Source organism: Ovis aries, chromosome 16, assembly GCF_016772045.2.
Source record: "Ovis aries strain OAR_USU_Benz2616 breed Rambouillet chromosome 16, ARS-UI_Ramb_v3.0, whole genome shotgun sequence".
NCBI classification, from domain to species: domain Eukaryota; kingdom Metazoa; phylum Chordata; class Mammalia; order Artiodactyla; family Bovidae; genus Ovis; species Ovis aries.
The window spans coordinates 42381872-42401253 of NC_056069.1; the positions used below are offsets into that span (position 1 = coordinate 42381872).

Genomic DNA, 19382 nt, shown 5'->3' on the forward strand with positions numbered 1-19382 from the left:
TTTAGGATTGACTGTTTGGATTTCAAGAATACCCCACAACTCAAGTTTTGGTGGGAGGAAGTGTCAATTTCCACAATAAAAACTGAGATGATAACTGAGGAGGAAGAATGACAAATGGCCTTTAGCTCAGAGCCTGGCACTGACAATTTTTGGTAATTACATTTATTAACGGGATTCACAAGTTCTATTAAATTGGCCTGGCTACTCTCACTTTTTCAAAAAATATTTATTTATTTGGCTGTAACAGGTCTTAGTTGCATCACATGGGATCTTTCTTTGTAGTGCAGGGACACTCTATGGGCTTAGTTGCTTGGAGGCATGTGGGATCTTAGTTCTCCAACCAGGGGTTGAACCCATGTCCCCTGCATTGCAAGGCAGATTCTTAATCACTGGACCACCAAGGAAGTCCCCAGGCTTATCTCTTGATCTGTTAAGTGGGTTCTAAAAGAATCTAGAAAATCTCTCTTCCTCTGACAAAACCTAGGATCAGGTTGCCTCCACGTCCCATATTCTTTTTCTATTATACCATGTTGCCTCTTATCATGACCAGAAAAAATTTTATTCTTCTGTATAAGTAATTTGATTGACTTTTATAACAGTGGAAAATATTTCATCTTTAAGTTTTCTCTTATCTGATTAATCATTTGGCAAGGGTCTATCTAGGATTTGGGAAAAAAATAATAGCAAACATTTACGAAGCCCATACTATGGGCCAAGTAATGTGCTGTAACTCGTTACATAGATTACATAATTTATTACTCATTATGACCATCTTCCTATCACTTCAACTGATGAGGAAACTGAGGCAAGGTAAGAGTTCAGTGACTCCTCAGCATCATACAACCAACAGGAGAAGGCAGTTGGATTTGAGTCCAGGCAGTCTGATACCATAATCTAGTCTGTTAACTACAACATATATATTTTCTCTGGATATTTGCATTCAATTCTATGAATGGAATTCCAGTTGAGCTATTTAAAATCCTAAAAGATGATGCTGTGGAAGTGCTGAACTCAGTATGCTAGCAAACTTGGAGAACTCAGCAGTGGCCACAGGACTGGAAAAGGTCAGTTTTCATTCCAATCTCAAAGAAAGGCAATGCCAAAGAATGCTCAAACTACTGCACAATTACACTCATCTCACACGCTAGTAAAGTAATGCTCAAAAATCTCCAAACCAGGCTTCAACAGTACATGAACTGTGAACTTTCAGATGTTCAACCTGGATTTAGACAAGGCAGAGGAACCAGAGATGAAATTTCCAACATCCATTGGATCATCAAAAAAGCAAGAGAGTTCCAGAAAAACATGTATTTCTGCTTTATTGACTATGCCAAGGCCTTTGACTGTGTAGATCACAACAAACTGTGGAAAATTCTCAAAGAGATGGGAATACCAGACCACCTGATCTGCCTCTTGAGAAACCTATATGCAGGTCAGAAAGCAACAGTTAGAACTGGACGTAGAACAACAGACTGGTTCCAAATCGGGTAAGGAGTATGTCAAGGCTGTATATTGTCACCCTGCTTATTTAACTTACATGCAGAGTACATCATGAGAAATGCTGGGCTGGATGAAACACAAACTGGAATCAGGATTGCCAGGAAAAATATCAATAACTTCAGATATTCAGATGACACCACAGTTATGGCAGAAAGTGAAGAAGAACTAAAGAGCCTCTTGATGAAAGTGAAAGAGGAGAGTGAAAAAGTTGGCTTAAAGCTCAACATTCAGAAAACGAAGATCATGGCATCTGGTCCCAGGCCTTCATGGCGAATAGATGGGGAAACAATGGAAACAGTGACAGACTTTACTTTTTTGGGCTCCAAAATCACTGCAGATGGTGACTGCAGCCATGAAATTAAAAGATGCTTGGTCCTTGGAAGAAAAAAAGTTATGACCAACCTAGACAGCATATTAAAATGCAGAGATATTACTTTGCTAACAAAGGTCTGTTTAGTAAAAGCTATGGTTTTTCCGGTAGTCATGTATGGATGTGAGGGTTGGACTATACAGAAAGTTGAACACTGAAGAATTGATGCTTTTGAACTGTGGTTTTGGAGAAGACTCTTGAGAGTCCCTTGGACTGCAAGGAGATCCAACCAGTCAATCCTAAAGGAAATCAGCCCTGAGTATTCACTGGAAGGCCTGATGCTGAAGCTGAAACTCCAATACTTTGGCCACCTGATGCGAAGAACTGACTCACTGGAAAAGACACTGATGGTGGGAAAGATTGAAGGCGGGAGGAGGAGGGGACGACAGAGGATGAGATGGTTGGGTTGCATCACCAACTCAATGGACATGAGTTTGGGTAAACACCGGGAGTTGGTGATGGACAGGGTGGCCTGGCATGCCGCAGTCCTTAGGGTCTCAAAGAGTCGGACATGACTGAGCAACTGAACTGAACTATGACATTCATTAAAGATTTATTCTGTACCAAACAATATTTTAAGTGCTGAGTTACAAAGATCTATCTAATTCAGGATTTTTGACCTCTGTACTATTCACATTTGGGGCTGGGTAACTCCATTCTGGGCATTATAAGATTTTAGCAGCATCCTTGGCCCCTCCCCATTGGATACCTGTGGCACCTTTCAAGTTGTGATTATCAAAAATGTCTTCAGACATTGCCAAATATCCCCTAGGGACAAAATTACTTCCTTTGAGAACCACTGGTTGAATCCTATATCTATCTATGTATCTATCTATTTATCCTTCCATATTTTTTCTCGTTTTGTATGCTGTAACTTTAAAAATATGTTCATATAATACCACAAAGTGTTCTGCATTTGCAGAGTTTCCATATGACCCCATTCAATTCAATCTTTTATCTTTTGTAAGATTTAATAACCACGGAAACAGACCTTGTGTTATGTGAAGAAGAATTTTTGACAAAAGTGCTAAAAGCAAAAGAATTTTAAATCTAAACTCAGGAGAAATGCATTAACTCCCTTGACATTTATCTTTTACACTCAATATCTTGACTTTAATGTCAAAAGTACCAGAGTAACTATTAAATGAACAAAACTTTAGTGCTATAATAGTTGAGGTAAGCAGAATAACGGCTCTCCCAAAGATGTTCATGTCCCAATTCCCAGTGACTGTCACGTCACCTTACATGGCAAAAAATATTTTACAGGGGTGATTAAGATGATTTTCAAGTAGGAAGATTAGGCTGGATTATCCAGGTGAGCTCAATGTAATTGCCAGGGTCCTTATAAGGGTAAGAAGCAGGGGAGAGTTGGGATCAGAGAAGGAACTGTGATGATGAAGAGGAGGAGGAGAGAGAGAGAGAGATGAAGATGCTATGCTGCTGTCTTTGAAGATGGAGGAAAGGAGGTCTCCGTGAACCAAGTAGACCAGACAGCATCTAGAAGCTCTAAAAGGCAAGGAGATAACAGATCCTCCCCTACAGCCTCCAGAAAGACATCTTGCAGGCATCTTGATTGTGGCCTAGTGAAACCTGTTTCAGACTTTTGACCTCCAAAGCTATAAGATAGTAAACTTGTACTGTTTTAAGCTATTAAGTTTGTGATCATTCATTACAGCGGTGATAGCAAACTAAGGTAGTTCTTTATCTTTGAAATTCGAGGTGAGCTGGAACTGCAGGTGGTCCTTCAAGAATTTTAGTAAAGAAGGAAGAAAACTAACCCTTGGTGAACACTTACTATGTGTTAGGTATTGCAGGAGAATTGATGCTTTTGAACTATGGTGTTGGAGAAGACTCTTGAAAATCCCTTGGATGCAAGGAGATACAACCAGTCCATCTTAAAGGAAATCAGTCCTGGGTGTTCATTGGAAGGAGTGATGTTGAAGCTGAAACTCCAGTACTTTGACCACCTGATGCAAAGAGGTGACTCATTGGAAAAGACCCTGATGCTGGGAAAGATTGAGGGTAAGAGTAGAAGGGGACAACAGAGGATGAGATGGTTGGATGGCATCACTGACTCAATGGACATGGGTTTGGGTGGACTCCAGGAGTTGGTGACGGACAGGGAGGCCTGGCTGCTGTGATTCACGGGGTCACAAAGAGTTGGACACAACTGAGTGACTGAACTGAAACTGAACTGCAGGAGTGCTTCATTTGTTAATCAATTAATACTCTTAATCACTCCAGGAGATAAGCTTTATTTTCTCTATGTTTTACAGAGAAACTTCGTTCAGGGAGGTTAAGTAATTTATCCAAAGTTAACAGCAGACCCAGGGAGTTTAGCAAGATCTGCCTGTTCATTCACATCAGAGCATACTACCAGTCAGCACCCCCTACCATAATTATAAACACTATTGGATTCATTATATTTACTATAAGAGATCCCAGGCTAAGTTATTTGTAAATTCTATTGGCACAAATGATATAAACTGTGATAGATGTTGTTGTTCATTTGGGATTTATCAATTAAACAAATGCAGTTTGGTTTCTTCATCGCATGCAGTTATTTTCCCAAAAAGGCCTTGTTTACTGCCTTTTGCTTGGCTCTGGACATCCAAGGACTTTGTCAGACTGAGACACTAGTCTCAGCTCCTGTTTAGTCTAACATTTTCATTTTCAAAAAGCCAGTGGTAAATCAAGCTGGGAGCCAGATAGCCAGTCGAAAATTGATTTAGTAAGGCATTGTAACTCACTAGTTACAATCCAACTTTTTGCCTTTCAGCGTATTCTCTTCATTAATTGTCAAATCTAAGGACACACATACACACACACACTCCACTTGCCCCCTCTCACCTTCTCTCCCTGACAAATAGACTTTGGAAGAAAATATTAATAGATAAATGTAGACATTTGAGACATGATGATTCAAGCAGCAGAAATTTAAAAAAAAATTATATTCCTCACTAACAGATTTTCCCCTAAATGTGTTTTTCCTCTAAGGTAAGAAACATATTGGATATAATATAGTTATGTTGACTCTTACTTAGGATCTAAAAAGTTAAAGCCATCTCTTTATAAAACAAGTAGTTTGCTTTAGGGAGAGATTATTTCTCATTCAAATTCATAACTCCTAAGCATCCTGCACATGTCCAATAAATGATGATTAAATTGAATTCTGTAACCCACTCATACAGTCAAGAAATAATAGTGAGCAATTCTAGGAGAAAAAATTATGAGTTCATTTATTAGCTTTGGTTTTTCTTGCAGGGGAACAGCTTATAAATTCTTAAATAATTTGAATAGCTTTGTTTTCTGTTTCTGTTTTTTGCTTTAAGGTAATAACTGGGAAACAATCAGTGAAAAAGAAATGTGTCCAATCTGGATGGCCATATCAGGATCATCCAGAAGTAAGGAGGGCTAGAGGCCAAGGAACATTTGCAGGGGAAATAGACAGAGACCTCCAACTGCTTCCTTAAGACCCAAATTCTAAAATGGGTTCCAATTTCACTCCTTTCCTTAATAGCTTTGCATGAATCCAGTGTGCATTTACTGAATTTGGCGATTAACTTATGATATACTAAATAGAAATTCTGTACTGGTATAACTCACAAACAGATGCATAAATGTAGGCCAGTCAGTTCAGAAAGATAATTCCCACAATCTAACAAAAGAAACTATCATAGGAACTGTGTTGTCCTTTTCTAGAAACAGTGTTCTCACAGATGTTTGTGCCCTAAACTCAGTACAGCGACATGACTTTGCCGACAAAGGTCTGTATAGTCAAAGCTATGGGTTTTCCAGTAGTCAAGTAGGGATGTGAGAGTTAGACCATAAAGAAGGCTGAAGGCCAAAGGATTGTGTGCTGGAGAAGACAATTTGAATTGTGGTGCTGGAGAAGACTCTTAAAGTTCCTTGGACTGCAAGGAGATCAAACCAGTCAATCCTAAAGGAAATCAATCCTGAATATTCATTGTAAGGACTGATGCTGAAGCCGAAGCTCCAATATTTTGGCTACCTGATGTGAAGAGCTGACTTATTGCAAAAGACCATGATCCTGGGAAAGATTGAGGGCAGGAGATGAAGGAGGCGACAGAGAATGAGATGGTTGGATAGCATCACCGACTCAATGGACATGAATTTGAGCAAACTCTGGGAGATAGTGAAAGACGGGGAGCCTGAAGTGCTGCAGTCCATGGGGTCCCAAAGAGTTGGACATGACTTAGTAACAGAATAACAACACGTAGTGCTCTAACTCCTAAGCCCTTATACTACTGTTCTATTTGCCCACCATGCCTGAAATACCCTTTACTACTTTAACAAGGTAATAATATCTTTTAAGGGAAGAGTATTAGACTAAATCACATCAAAGATCTGAACTCCATCCCCACCTTTGGCACTCTGCTGGCAGTGGCGCTGTGTTGGTCTCTTAACCGCTCTGGGACTTTGTGTCCTCACACCCAAAAGGATTAAATCATGCTCAACTGGAACAGTGCTCAGATCACGAGGAATGTTGTACATATGAGAGCAGTTCGTAAACAGTAGTGCCTGACAAAATGTGGAAAAGTATTATCATTGCTCTTGTCTCATTACAAATTTCCTGCAATAAAATTCTGCTGAAAAACCATCCAAGATGCCTCTTCACCTGCCAGGGGATGACCTTGTGTTTCGTTTTCTGTTATGTCCCTCCCTATCCAGCACCCTCCCTGCCTTTTTTGCAGTTACTTGATGGTTTGAATTGTGGTAAAGATTGTGCCTACCTCATTATCCTTTAAAACTTAAGTAACATGATGTCCAGTCTGTTGAAAAGGAGATAAAATTAAAGTACTGCCACTCAAGTCTGCCCAAGTCATCTAATTTTCTTGATTCAATTTTGAAATCTTATTTCCTCCTAAGAGGCAGGTAGATTGGTAATTGTCATAGCTTTTGTACAAGGTAAACGGTTCCTCTCTTTCCTTCTTTTTACAGAATATATAGAGTTGGGAGAGTAGATAGAACACTCAAGATACAAATGGATGATAAAGTAACTTCTTATAATCTACTTTATTGATTTCTTAAAAAATTTTTAAAACACTTTTATTTGGCAGTAATCTCAAACTTAGAGAATATGCAGGTATAAAAATGGCTTAATTTGATTTCTGAAGGGAAATTTTGTTTCCTGGAGGTATTTATCTTCACTGGGAACACAAAAAAGAAACAATGCTAGGATGTAGATTAAGTAAATGAGCCAGATTCTTAAGCTTCACAATTTATGAAAAGAAAACAATAAAGCATGCTAAAGTTTTATATAACTGTTTTAAAGTAGAACTTTCTTGGCATCTTCTCTTTCATGTTTTGCTTCTGAATTGTACTCATAAATAGTAGAAAGAGTTAAGATGAGATTACATTTCAGAAATGATTATTTTTCCTGTGAGAACTCAAAATATGTTGATTAGAAGAATATATAGTTGGTAAAAAAAAAGAATTAGTCATTATACAGAATTTTTCTCTCCCTCTGTTATTCCATTTTTCTCTATAGCTGATTTTTTGTGAATCACTGTAATCAACATTCTTAGGTCTTAAATGATTTTTCTTTCACTGAGCACTTGAGTCGTCTGTACAGTGTAGCTTCTTAGGAGTTTCAGGAAAAAATTTGTTTTCTATTGGTGAACTCCAGCTTTTTCTCAATTTGTTTCAAACTTTCTTCTGTGAGATCCTAAATAATGTCATTTGTAAAAGTCTTAAAGGAACCAACTTTTATGATACAGTATTATTTGCTATGTATTTTCATTTCTATCTTTCTTTTTAGATGTACATACACTGTGTTATCTTTAATGTCTCTGGTTTCTACTAAGGAAGCTCGAGTTTTCTCCTCCTATAAATACCTGTGTCATTTTGATGTGAAAATTTTAGAAATAGTTTCTATGGAAAGACTTTCATAATGAATTTAGTTTGAATATTTCAATTCAGTTCAGTTCAGTCGCTCAGTCGTGTCCAACTCTTTGCAACCCCGTGAATCGCAGCACGCCAGGCCTCCCTGTCCATCACCAACTCCCAGAGTTCACTCAGACTCACATCCATCGAGTCAGTGATGCCATCCAGGCATCTCATCCTCTGTCATCCCCTTCTCCTCCTGCCCTCAATCCCTCCCAGCAACAGAGTCTTTTCCAGTGAGTCAACTCTTCGCATGAGGTGGCTAAAGTACTGGAGTTTCATCTTTAGCATCATTCCTTCCAGAGAAATCCCAGGGCTGATCTCCTTCAGAATGGACTGGTTGGTCCATTAAATATTTACTAACATATCCTTGAACTTTAAAGACTAGATTTTCAGTTGTCAACAACACAAAACACTATCAATGATATCCATATCAAGTCATCCACACCAATAAGTTGGTAGGTAGTTTTTAGAAAATATGGCAGGTTTTTATCTTTTATGGCCATTGCTGCTTAATTGAAGTAATATTTGTTTCCAATGTGCAAAATCTGTGCTAGGTATCTTTAAGGATATAAAGATGGGTGGGATGTATAGTCTAGGGCCTTGCAGAGTTTATAAAAATATAGATATTCAAAGATTTAAATACAATATCTAAAGTTCTAACTGAAAGACCAGACCTAGAACCCAATATAAATCAGTAATCAATATACTAAAGGTCAAAGTTTAAAAAGTTTTGTTGTTCTTACAAAGGGTAATTATGTAATTAAATCAAAAGTAATTTTCCCACAATAATAAATTCTCCAAGCCAAAGTGGGTAGCTGGAGTGGCTAGCTGTTCCCTTCTCCAGCAGATCTTCCCAACCCAGGAATTGAGCCAGGGTCTCCTGCATTGCAGGCAGATTCTTTATCAGCTGAGCTACCCAGGGAAGCCAATGAAAATGAAAAAAATCAGTGGTTTAAGAATCCGTTGACTGTTGACTACCAATATGTCAGGGATTTTTATCTGATTTTTCAATGAGTCAGTCAAAATGATAATTAGCAATTCTGACTCTAAAAGACATGTAAACTGAGATGTTGACATTCTCTATATTTATGTTACCATTCTGCTATGCGTCTGGAGTGGACCCATAACATGACAAAAAATGAAGAACTCTGGTGCAAATCAAATATCTACATGGTTCCACAATAGTACAAACAAGTTAAGGTGATGCATAAAGAAATACTTAACAATGTCTATAGGCTAGATTCAGGGGGATTTGTTATAATGAGCATGCAGAATCTCTGTAACCTTCTGACAACCTCTAGTTCTGTTTGGTTTGTAAAGCATATAGGGGAAAATAGCTCAGTGGGAACAAAAAGGATTTGAACCTTTAACTCTCTTGTATTCAGCTTGATCCCTCCATTTTCTTTAACAAATTGAATTATAAGCAGAAGGATATAGGATTCCACAGGCATAATAGCGTGAAGTTGCAGGATTAGGGATTGGGCCCTTGTTTGGCTTTCCATACCTCCCTCTGCTGGTGTGACCCAGACAGCGAAACACTGCCTTTGGCTTTGCGACCAGGGTCAGGCATTCTAACTGTTCAGTTCTCCATGTGAGTGACTGCAGACAGGGAAGGTCAGGACCCAGTGAATTGCTGTTACTCAGGACAGTTTCTTAAGTATAAAATAAGAAATTAAGGCTTTTGTCATAAAGAAAGTGAAATCAGCTCAATATGAGTGGAAACAAAATGAGGATTACTGCCTGTTATGGACAGTGGGGTAGTTACTTTTTGAAATATTTTTAAAAAGTATGTCCAAGGAGCAAGTGAAGGCAAGTCTTCTGGAACACACTAACCAGCTGAAACATGAAAATGTTAAAATTTCTGAGCATTAAATTTAAATGATGAAGAATAAAGATGTGCCCAAGGCACTTGTTCTGACATGGGGAGAAAAGATTATTGCAGGTGACTGAACCAGAACAGAAGTTTAGAGAAGGTTATCAAGGGAAATAAAAAGAAAAGTCACTTTTTCATCATGATGACTAGAAACACCACTAATAGCGTATCTAATTTTAAAATGCTCACATATAACTATTTTGAATAACACTGATATGTTCTGGAAATTAAAATCAAGAAAAATTTTAAAAATGTAAGTAATAATAATGCAAACACATCTGTGTAACACTTTAAAAGTAGTCTTTAATTTTTTTTCCCTTTTCTCTCTACCCTTGGGTTTCACCCCTCAGGTCCTCAGTATGGATTCGTGGTATTGAATTGAAAGCAATCATTGAATGCTAAAGCACGTTCTAGCATGTTCTAGGACTGTTTCTTCATTTGAGCCTCAAAACGGCTCTCTGATGTAGTGGATATACAAGGTAGGGGATATAACACAGAAACTGTGAGGTCAGACAGAGGCCAACTGCTAAGTTCTAGCAGTAGGAGACCTCGGGCTAAAGCAGCAGACCTATCTGAGCCTTAGTTTACTCCTTGGTAAAACAGAGATATAAATATTATCTAGGTATTAAGTTGAACCTCATTGGTGAGGAGTATACTTGAGACGTTAGCAGTGTGTCTGAGATGAAGCAAAACTCAGTAATTGTTAGCTATGATGATGATTTAATCTGAAGCTGATGTTCAAGCAACAGTGGTTAAATGAGTCTCCAAGTTCAGTTCAGTTCAGTTCAGTTCAGTCGCTCAGTTGTGTCCGACTCTTTGCGACCCCATGAACTGCAGCACGCCAGGCCTCCCTGTCCATCACCAACACCCGGAGTTCACGCAAACTCACGTCCATCGAGTTGGTGATGCCATCGAGCCAACTCATCCTCTGTTGTCTCCTTCTCCTCCTGCCCCCAATCCCTCCCAGCATCAGAGTCTTTTCCAATGAGTCAACTCTTCGCATGAGGTGGCCAAAGTACTGGAGTTTCAGCTTTAGCATCATTCCTTCCAATGAACACCCAGGACTGATCTCCTTTAGAATGGACTGGGTGGATCTCCTTGCAGTCCAAGGGACTCTCAAGAGTCTTCCCCAACACCACAGTTCAAAAGCATCAATTCAACCATCCATCAAATTAGTACCAGGAGGTCTCTACTCCTAAGCTTATGATCTTAAAAAAAATAATATAAGAAAGCAATCTCTTAATAATGGCATCTTTTAAATAGTCTTCCTGAATGAATAAAATATTGCTTCATGTTTATTGAATTTGGACAATGTAATTATAGGAACAAATGATGCTTCATTCCTAATTGTAAAGGTGTATATGTCTGACAACTTTTATTTCTTATGGGCTGTTAAAACATTACTGTCTAATTATCTTAAGACTAGTGGCTTTGTTGAATTGGGTAGACATTAACTTTAAAGACTCAAGAAAAAGGCATATTAGGAGGACCTGTACATCAGAGCCTCAAAGAGAACTCACATTTTCATGGTATTTAAAAAAGCACAGCATATCAATTTTTGGATAAACTCCCCCAAAGGAAACCATTACCAACTTCCAAAAAGCTAACATCAGAAAATATCAATGAAATATAGTTTATCAAATTCCACAGAAATGCATCTGATATGCTACTAAAAATAGAAGCACCTTGAGAGCTTTTAATGGAAACTAGTTTTACCAATACATTGTGTGGAAGGAGAGGATTAAGAACATTGTGAAGGATAAAATGGAGGAGACAAGGGAGTTAATCATTGCTGTGTGTTGTTTAATGATAATATGTGAATTTTTTTGCCTATAAATGTGGCTAGTTCTGAGATTTTAAATATATTCATCTTTGTATTAATGAATAACAATGTCTTCAAAGTCTAATCTATATCTATATCTAATCTATATCTATATCTATTCTTACTGAATTTAATTTAATTTAATTTATTTTTTTTCTGAATTTAATTTTGGGCCATATACCACTTATCAAGGAACTGCTATATTATGTAAAGCTGAAAGGAAAGACATGGAGTTTTCTGAAAATGGAAAATTACAATGCTTCTCTCTGATTTTTCTATTCAGTTTACATATAGCTGAAGATCACTTCATGGCAAACAGATGGGGAAACAGTGGCAACAGTGACAGGTTTTGGGGCTCCAAAATCACTGCAGATGGTGATTGTAGCCATGAAATTAATAGATGCTTGCTCCTTGGAAGCAAAGCTATGACCAATCTAGACAGCATATTAAAAAGCAGAGACATTACTTTGCCAACAAAGGTCCATATATTCAAAGCTATGGTTTTTCCAGTAGTCATGTATGGATGTGAGAGTTGAACTAAAAATAAAGCTGAGCACCGATGAATTGATACTTTTGAACTGTGGTGTTGGAGAAGACTCTTTAGAGTCCCTTGGACTGCAAGGAGATCCAATCAGTCTATCCTAAAGAAAATCAGTCCTGAATGTTCATTGGAAGGACTGATGCTGAAGCTGAAACTCCAATACTTTGGCCACCTGATGCGAAGAGCTGACTCATTGGAAAAGACCCTGATGGTGGGAAAGATTGAAGGTGGGAGGAGAAGTGGTCAACAGAGGATGAGATGGTTGGATGGCATCACCGATTCAGTGGACATGACTCTGAGTAGGCTCTGGGAATTGGTGATGCACAGGGCAGCCTGCCATGCTGCAGTCCATGGGGTCGCAAAGAGTCGGACACGATTGAGCAGCTGAACTGAACTGAAAGATAATCTAAGTGATTTTGTATAAAATCCAATACTCTTTCCTTTAACCATTGACAAGCAAATATGCACCTCTTTCTGTTTGCTGTGCTGGCATCGGTGACATTTTCACATCCTGATAGTTCTATCTTGAAATCTCTGGCTTTTGGAACTCCTGCTCTCTCTCTCTTGGCTTCCGCGTTCAATTGGTTGGGAAGTCTGGGTAGCTCCCCCTCTACTGCATGGGCTAATGCATGCTCTTCCCTAAGACATGATCCCGGTCCCACCACCTCCTCTAGGAAGCTCTGCTGAACCCCTAAGCCCAATTGGCCCCTGTCTTTTGTATTTCCACTGTCCTTTGGGGACGCCCATTTTATTGCTGAGCTTGCCACAGCTTGCTATAATTATTGCCAATAATATTCTCCTAGGGCAGTGGTTCTCAAATTTCACCACATATTAGAATCACAAATACTTAATTAAAAAGCAAGTAAATTGGAATCTCTGGGGAAGGGAGACTCAGGCCAACATACATATTTTTAAAAGCAGCACGTCTCAAATTTTAACGTGTATGGTGGTGGTGGTAGTTTAGGCCTTAAGTCGTGTCTGACTCTCGTGACCCCATGGACTGTAACCTGCCAGGCTCCTCAGACAATGGGATTCCCCAGGAAAGAATACTGAATTGGGTAGTCATTTCCTTCTTCAGGACATCTTCCCAAACCACAGATTGAACCACAGGCCCTGGTTTCCTGTGCTGCAGACGGATTTCTTACCACATATCCACCAGGGAAGCCCCTTAATATGCATAAAATTCACCTAAAATTCTGCTTTTGTTGAAAAGCAGGTTCTGATTCAATAGATCTCAGGTGAGGGCCTAAGAATTTACATTTCTGACAAGCTCCCAGGTGACACAGAGGCTGCTTATGCTAAATCAGCTAAAAGTTCTCCCAACTGGTTATATATTTTAGAAAATAATATACTCCTTATCTGTATCGATACCTATATCTTAAGCTCACAAACTTTTACCCAATATAGGACCACTTCTTTCTACCCCTACCTGCCACTACCTTTTCAGGTGAGTAGAAGTGTTGAGAATTGTCTCATAAATCAGAGTTTGGGCTGTCAGTCTTTCAGCTGTAACTGGCCTTCCTCACTTCTATACACAATAAATGCATCCCTTGCTAGCTGTGCCATGCACGTGTTCCTGTGTAAATCTTTCTGTCCACAGAGAAATGCTGAGGGGCATTAATTAAGACAGCAGGGCTTCCCAGGTGGTGCTAGTGGTAAAGAACACGCCTACCAATGCAGGAGACGTAAGAGACATGGGTTCGATCCCTGGGTCAGGAAGATGCCCTGGAGGAAGGCATGGCAACCCACTCCAGTATTCCTGCCTGGAGAATCCCCATGGACAGAGAAGCCTGGTGGGCTACAGTCCATGGCGTCGCAAAGGGTTGGACATGACTAAAGCAACTGCGTGCGCGCACACACACACACACACACACACACACACACATACATTAAGACAGCATGAGAAGGAAGGTCTTGCTACCTTTGCTTGTGCTTCAGTTTTAAAGCTCATCTTGCATTCACTTCATGGTTTTATTTATTTTATTGAAGGATAATTGCTTTACAGAATTTTGTTGTTTTCTGTCAAACCTTGACATGAATCAGCCATAGGTATACATATATCCCTTTCCGATATATGTATCCATCTCCTGCCCCATCTTACCCCTCTAGATTGATAGAGAGCCTCTGTTTGAGTTTCCTGAGCCATATAGCAAATCCCCGTTGGCTATCATTCTGGCCTCCAGATCCATTTTCTGCTGTTTCTTGGACTCTTATGTGGCTTTCTTTTTTCTTCCTCTACACCTGGTAGCCTCTTGCTCCCACACCCATTCTCTCATTTTCCTCCATTGTTACTGTCATCCCTATCGACTTGCACCCAAATAACTGGAACCAAGGAATGCATATATAAATATAAACAGAACACACATGTAAATATTACATTACTCACAATGTAAAAACATCTTTCTTCTACTTAAGTGCATTTGCTCAATGGCCTTACTTTTCCTCAGTTAATGCCTCTATCTGTTGCATGAAAAGATGAATCTTTTCAGTTTTAGGTCTTAAGAATAGGCTTTGAGTAGCTATTATTTATGTGCTTCCCAGGTGGCACAGTGGTAATGATTCCACCTGTAGTGCAGGAGATGCAGGAGATGTGGGTTCAATCCCCGGGTCAAGAAGATACCCTGGAGGAGGAAATGCAACCTGCTCCTGTACTCTTGCCTGGAGAATCCCACGAACAGAGGAGCCTGGCAGGCTATAGTCCATGGGGCTGCAAAGAGTCCGACAGGACTAAAGTGACTTAGCACAATAGCACAGTTTAAGGTTCTATTAGCTTTTGTACATCTTTATATGTCAGTCTAACCACAGTCTTTTGGTTCTCAGAGTTTGCACCAAGGCACCCTGTTGTGCAGCAGGGAACTCACTGTAACACCGGGAAATATTTTTAAAAGTTGAGGGAAACACAGCGCAATGGCAACCCACTCCAGTACTCTCGCCTGGAGAATCCCATGGATGGAGGAGCCTGGTAGGCTGCAGTCCATGGGATCGCACAGAGTCGGACACGACTGAGCGACTTCACTTTCACTTTTCCTTTCATGCATTGGAGAAGGAAACGGCAACCCACTCCAGTGTTCTTGCCTGGAGAATCCCAGGGACGGGGGAGCCTAGTGGGCTGCCGTCTATGGGGTCGCACAGAGTCGGACACGACTGAAGCGACTTGGCAGCAGCAGCAGCAGCAGCAGCAGCAAACCTTGAGGTATCAGACTTCTTGTGAATTACTAACTCAGAGTAGTTCACAGTTTCAACAGTAGGTGGTGCTACCTTCCTTTTGATGATGTCATATATTAATATTTGTGACGCTGCGCTTCCCACAATGCACGTGCATGTGCTCAGTTGCTTCATTCGCGTCCGACTCTTTGTGATGCTATGGACTGTAGCCCGCCAGGCTTCTCTGTCCATGGGATTCTCCAGGCAAGAACACTGGAGTGGGTTTCCATGTCTTCTTCCAGGGGATCATTCCCATCCAGGGATCAAACCTGTGTCTCTTGCGCTGCAGGTGGATTCTTCTACTGCTGACCCACTGGGGAAGCCCATGTTAAAAAGCAAGTGCGGTGCAGAAATCAATGTGGAAAAGCTGTGCAGTGCAAAAAAGTGGGCCAACCTGTTGCCTTATGAGAAGCAAATCTGTTTTTCCTTTTTTAAATATTTATTTTTTTGCCCGCTTTTAATTGTGATAAAAAATTGTAGTCTTATCTCTTTGTTGATAAAATATAAAGACAGATTCACAAAAATGCCTTATCAATAGTTCAGGAACACCTCTTACATACATTTGATAGAGCAATGCTGGCATCTATGATAACTTTAGTTACTGCGCTTGAGTTTTTCCCCAGGGTATATTTCTTCTTTATGGATTAGAACATCAAGGAGATGGGGGAGGGGCAGATGAGGGGGGGAAGAAGGGCAATTTTTCTTGCTGCCAATAAAGTATAGAAGTCCAATGAATCAAACTGAAGCTGTGATTGTGAAGGGATTTTCCCATAAGCCTCTCCGTTTACCACCCACTGAGAGATCTGTTAATTACATCATTTTACTTTTGCAATGATATAAAAGTAATCAGCTTCCATGCATTAAAGATTTAATAGAGTATATTCAATGGAGTTTTCATCCATAACACTAACTTCTTTCTGCACCTACTATGTGCCAGCTACTAGTTCTTGTCTCACTTTACACTGCAACTCTCTGAGGTAGATAGGCTTTGCTTCTGCATTTTCTAGATGAAGAAACCAAAGCCTGAAAAGGCTAACAACATTTGTGGGCCACACAACTGGCGCCTGTCAGCAACAGTGAAACGGCCTCAGATCTGCCTGAGTCTACACCTCGCACCTTTTCCCCACGGCAATATTACTTCTCACCATTATAATCATAAAACGGATTCTTCTGAGGTTTTACCCATTGCTGCTTCTAGTGTTTTCAAATATCTGTATTTAAAAATACTTGCTATTGTTTAATGTAAAATGGCATCACAATTTGAGAGGAAAAAAAAGAAAAAGGGGACTCAATTATTTAAATAAAGCACTTTTAAAAACTTAATCTTGGATGACAATAATGTTATTTGTATTGTAGAAAGTGCTTTTAAGATTATAAGATTATTTTTTTTACAATAATTGCCCTATTAATGTAGTGCTATTCAAATTTCACAAAGGAAATGGAGTGAAGTATGAGTAAGTGGACTGTCTTTCTTCAGCAGTCACACAGCGTGTGGATTTCATAGCAAATACAAGGCTAGTCCCTCAAGGATCCATGTTGATGTTCACCCCTTCACTGAATACTTCCTCTCTTACGTTATGCCACATTAATAATTCACTTCATTGGAAAAATGCCTGGTTACCTCAGCCCAAACCATAGATGGTTTTCCTTCATTTATTTTGGTAGATACTTAAAAAGAATATTTGCATCCGGTTATTCAGGGATATTTGATAACAGATTGAAGTGTGAACGTGCAGCCCTTCGAATCTGTAAAATTTATGCTATTTGCATGATATCCAAATATAGATGTTCTAAAATTGTAGTTGTACTCATAAATGAAGACGTTTTATCATCTCTATTATATTTGTCCCTAGATTGTGTATGGAAAGGATGTGTGACAATTATTTTCCTGATCAGTACCATGTTCTGAAACAGAATCTGCAGAGTGCAGACCTGTATCCCTGTCTTTCTCACTTCTTAGCAGGATAGAGATCTTCTGCAGTGGGAATGTGACTGATGATAAAATTTCAGTGAAATTCATGATGACAGTATAAGCAAGCTGTTTCCCTGACTCAGCTCCAGTAGTCTGTAAGGGCTATAATAAGCCATGCCTCCTCATTTTACTTTCTGGAGTCAATAAAATGGTCAGATGATATTTGGAAATGGCACCTTTACATAACCATTTTCCTCTTTTGTGAACTTTGCCACAATTAAATCATAAGGTTTTGAAATGCCTGGTTATTAGCAAGTATTGGAGACAAGACGAAAAAGCAGCAGCAACGTAACTAAATCTAAGGCAATGGTGGGTTTTGAGGATAAAGATCTCCGTTTGGTCAGAGCACAGTCGGCTCTGTAGGTAGCAGGGTTAAGAAATAGTTAATTTGAACCTGGCCAAAGGACAAATGCTCAGATGTGTGTTTTTTTTTTTTTTTTTCCCTCAGAATGAGAAAAAAGGAAGCTTCCTTTCCTTACAGCTTAATCTCTCTATTCCTATTTTTAATACATCCTACTTTATAGAATAGCTGGACCACATTTTTCAAGCTAAAGTAAAAATTAAAGGATTTATGATAATCCTATGCGGATGGTTGTGGGCGTTTCGTTTTCAACTGAAGCATTTCTCTTTCTTTGTTGCAGTGCTAACATTTCTCAGCTTCTTGCTACAGTCTTCTTTCTGAAACTACTCAAGCGAAAAAAAAAAAGTCTTACCAGATAAGCAACAATTCTTACTGTATTGGGGGAAGAGTTCACATTCTCCCTGTTCTATTTATGAAAAGTAACTTCTTCAGGCTTTTAAAACCAGAATGTCAAAGAGCCCAACGGAATCCTACCTTGCCCACATACTGATAATCGGATCCCGTATATTCCTCCAGGAGAAAGAACTGATTCCACATCCAGCTCCTTTTCGAACGGCTCAGCTCATTTTTGCTGTTTCCAGAGAGCTCCAGGGTCCTTTTCTTTGCTGGGAAACCACTAGTCCTCTTAGATAATGGAGTTGAGAAAGTTGGGTAGGGCTGGCCAACCCAAAAGAGAAGCAAGAAGTATCGGTAAGTTCTCATTCTGATGCCACAGTCCAGTCTCTGAGATGCAGGTACCCCTCTCCTTGAAATGTCTTTTCTCACTGCACTGTATCCAGCCTCATTCCTCCTTTCTTCCTTAATGTTCTTGGCTTGGCTGTCAGAGAATATCTGGAAAGAATAATAACATATCAAGCATTTTTAGAGATGCTTAAAATGCAGTGTTAGAGCAAATAGCTCTGGAGAAAAAAAGAGGACAGAAATTTGAATAGCAAAACAACAAAAAAATAAGTTGGCTATCAATTTTGAAATGAGGAAAACGGCCTTTCAGATATGCTAAATGGAAGGCGGGTGCCGAGTATGAAGCTACTGTTTTCCTCTCTCCTTTTCTATCACTTAAAAATCCTATTTTAAGTAATAGCTTGCTGTAGGTCAACATGCCAGAGTAGATTATTTCACTACTCTTTTACCTCTGAGTATGTGGGCTGAGATCTGGTTAGAAGAAATGAGTTTGTGTTTCTGATTCTATTTGCATATTTATCCTCATGAAAGAATATCACAGACAATTTTGATTCAATTGAAAGTGGATAATGTTGAAATTTCGCTAAATTGTATTGAGCACCTGTGATGGGAAGGCAGAAACCTGTTCTGCAGACTCTTGGCTTCTGAGATGTGTTGTGATGGAACAGCCGGGTCAAACAAGGTTGGAAAAGACCTTATGTCTTCTCTGCAGAATGCTCGTTAGCGTATTGACTTTTCTGAAGTGAAATTTTGTAGCAATGATGATAAGCTTGTATTTAATCCAGTATTTTCCAAACTTGACAGGGAAAGTTTTTTCCTCATATGACCCAATTAACACTACAGGATGGGTTAATGAACAAGCTACAGAATTTGTGTTTAATAGTATAGAGGATAAAATGAACAATTCTCTTCAATTTTCTTTAGGAAATCCTGGTTGGCTTTTATCTCTAAATTTTACTTGTATCATAGGCAACTAAGTATGTATATTAAAATTGGTCCAACAGTTTTTTTGTAATACTCACAGGTACATCAAATGTACCTCAATACCACAGTGAGGGCAATAGATGACAAGATCTTCAGAAAAGTCAGCTATTATAGTAGCGGATAATAATTTTCCATGACAAATATTAATTTTTAATATTAATATA

The 19382-nt window shown here is 39.2% G+C and overlaps 1 protein-coding gene across 2 annotated transcripts in view; it reads right to left on the minus strand.

Moving 5' to 3' along the window:
• The window catches only part of CDH6 (cadherin 6), a 150239-nt gene that overhangs the window by 46833 nt on the left and 84024 nt on the right, over window positions 1-19382 (minus strand). For both annotated transcript variants that reach the window (XM_004017072.5, XM_042233912.1), the window contains exon 2: window positions 18028-18384. In XM_004017072.5, the coding sequence (XP_004017121.1) occupies window positions 18028-18255 (228 nt within the window). In that variant the 5' untranslated portion in view covers window positions 18256-18384. The remainder of the gene's footprint in view (window positions 1-18027; window positions 18385-19382) is intronic.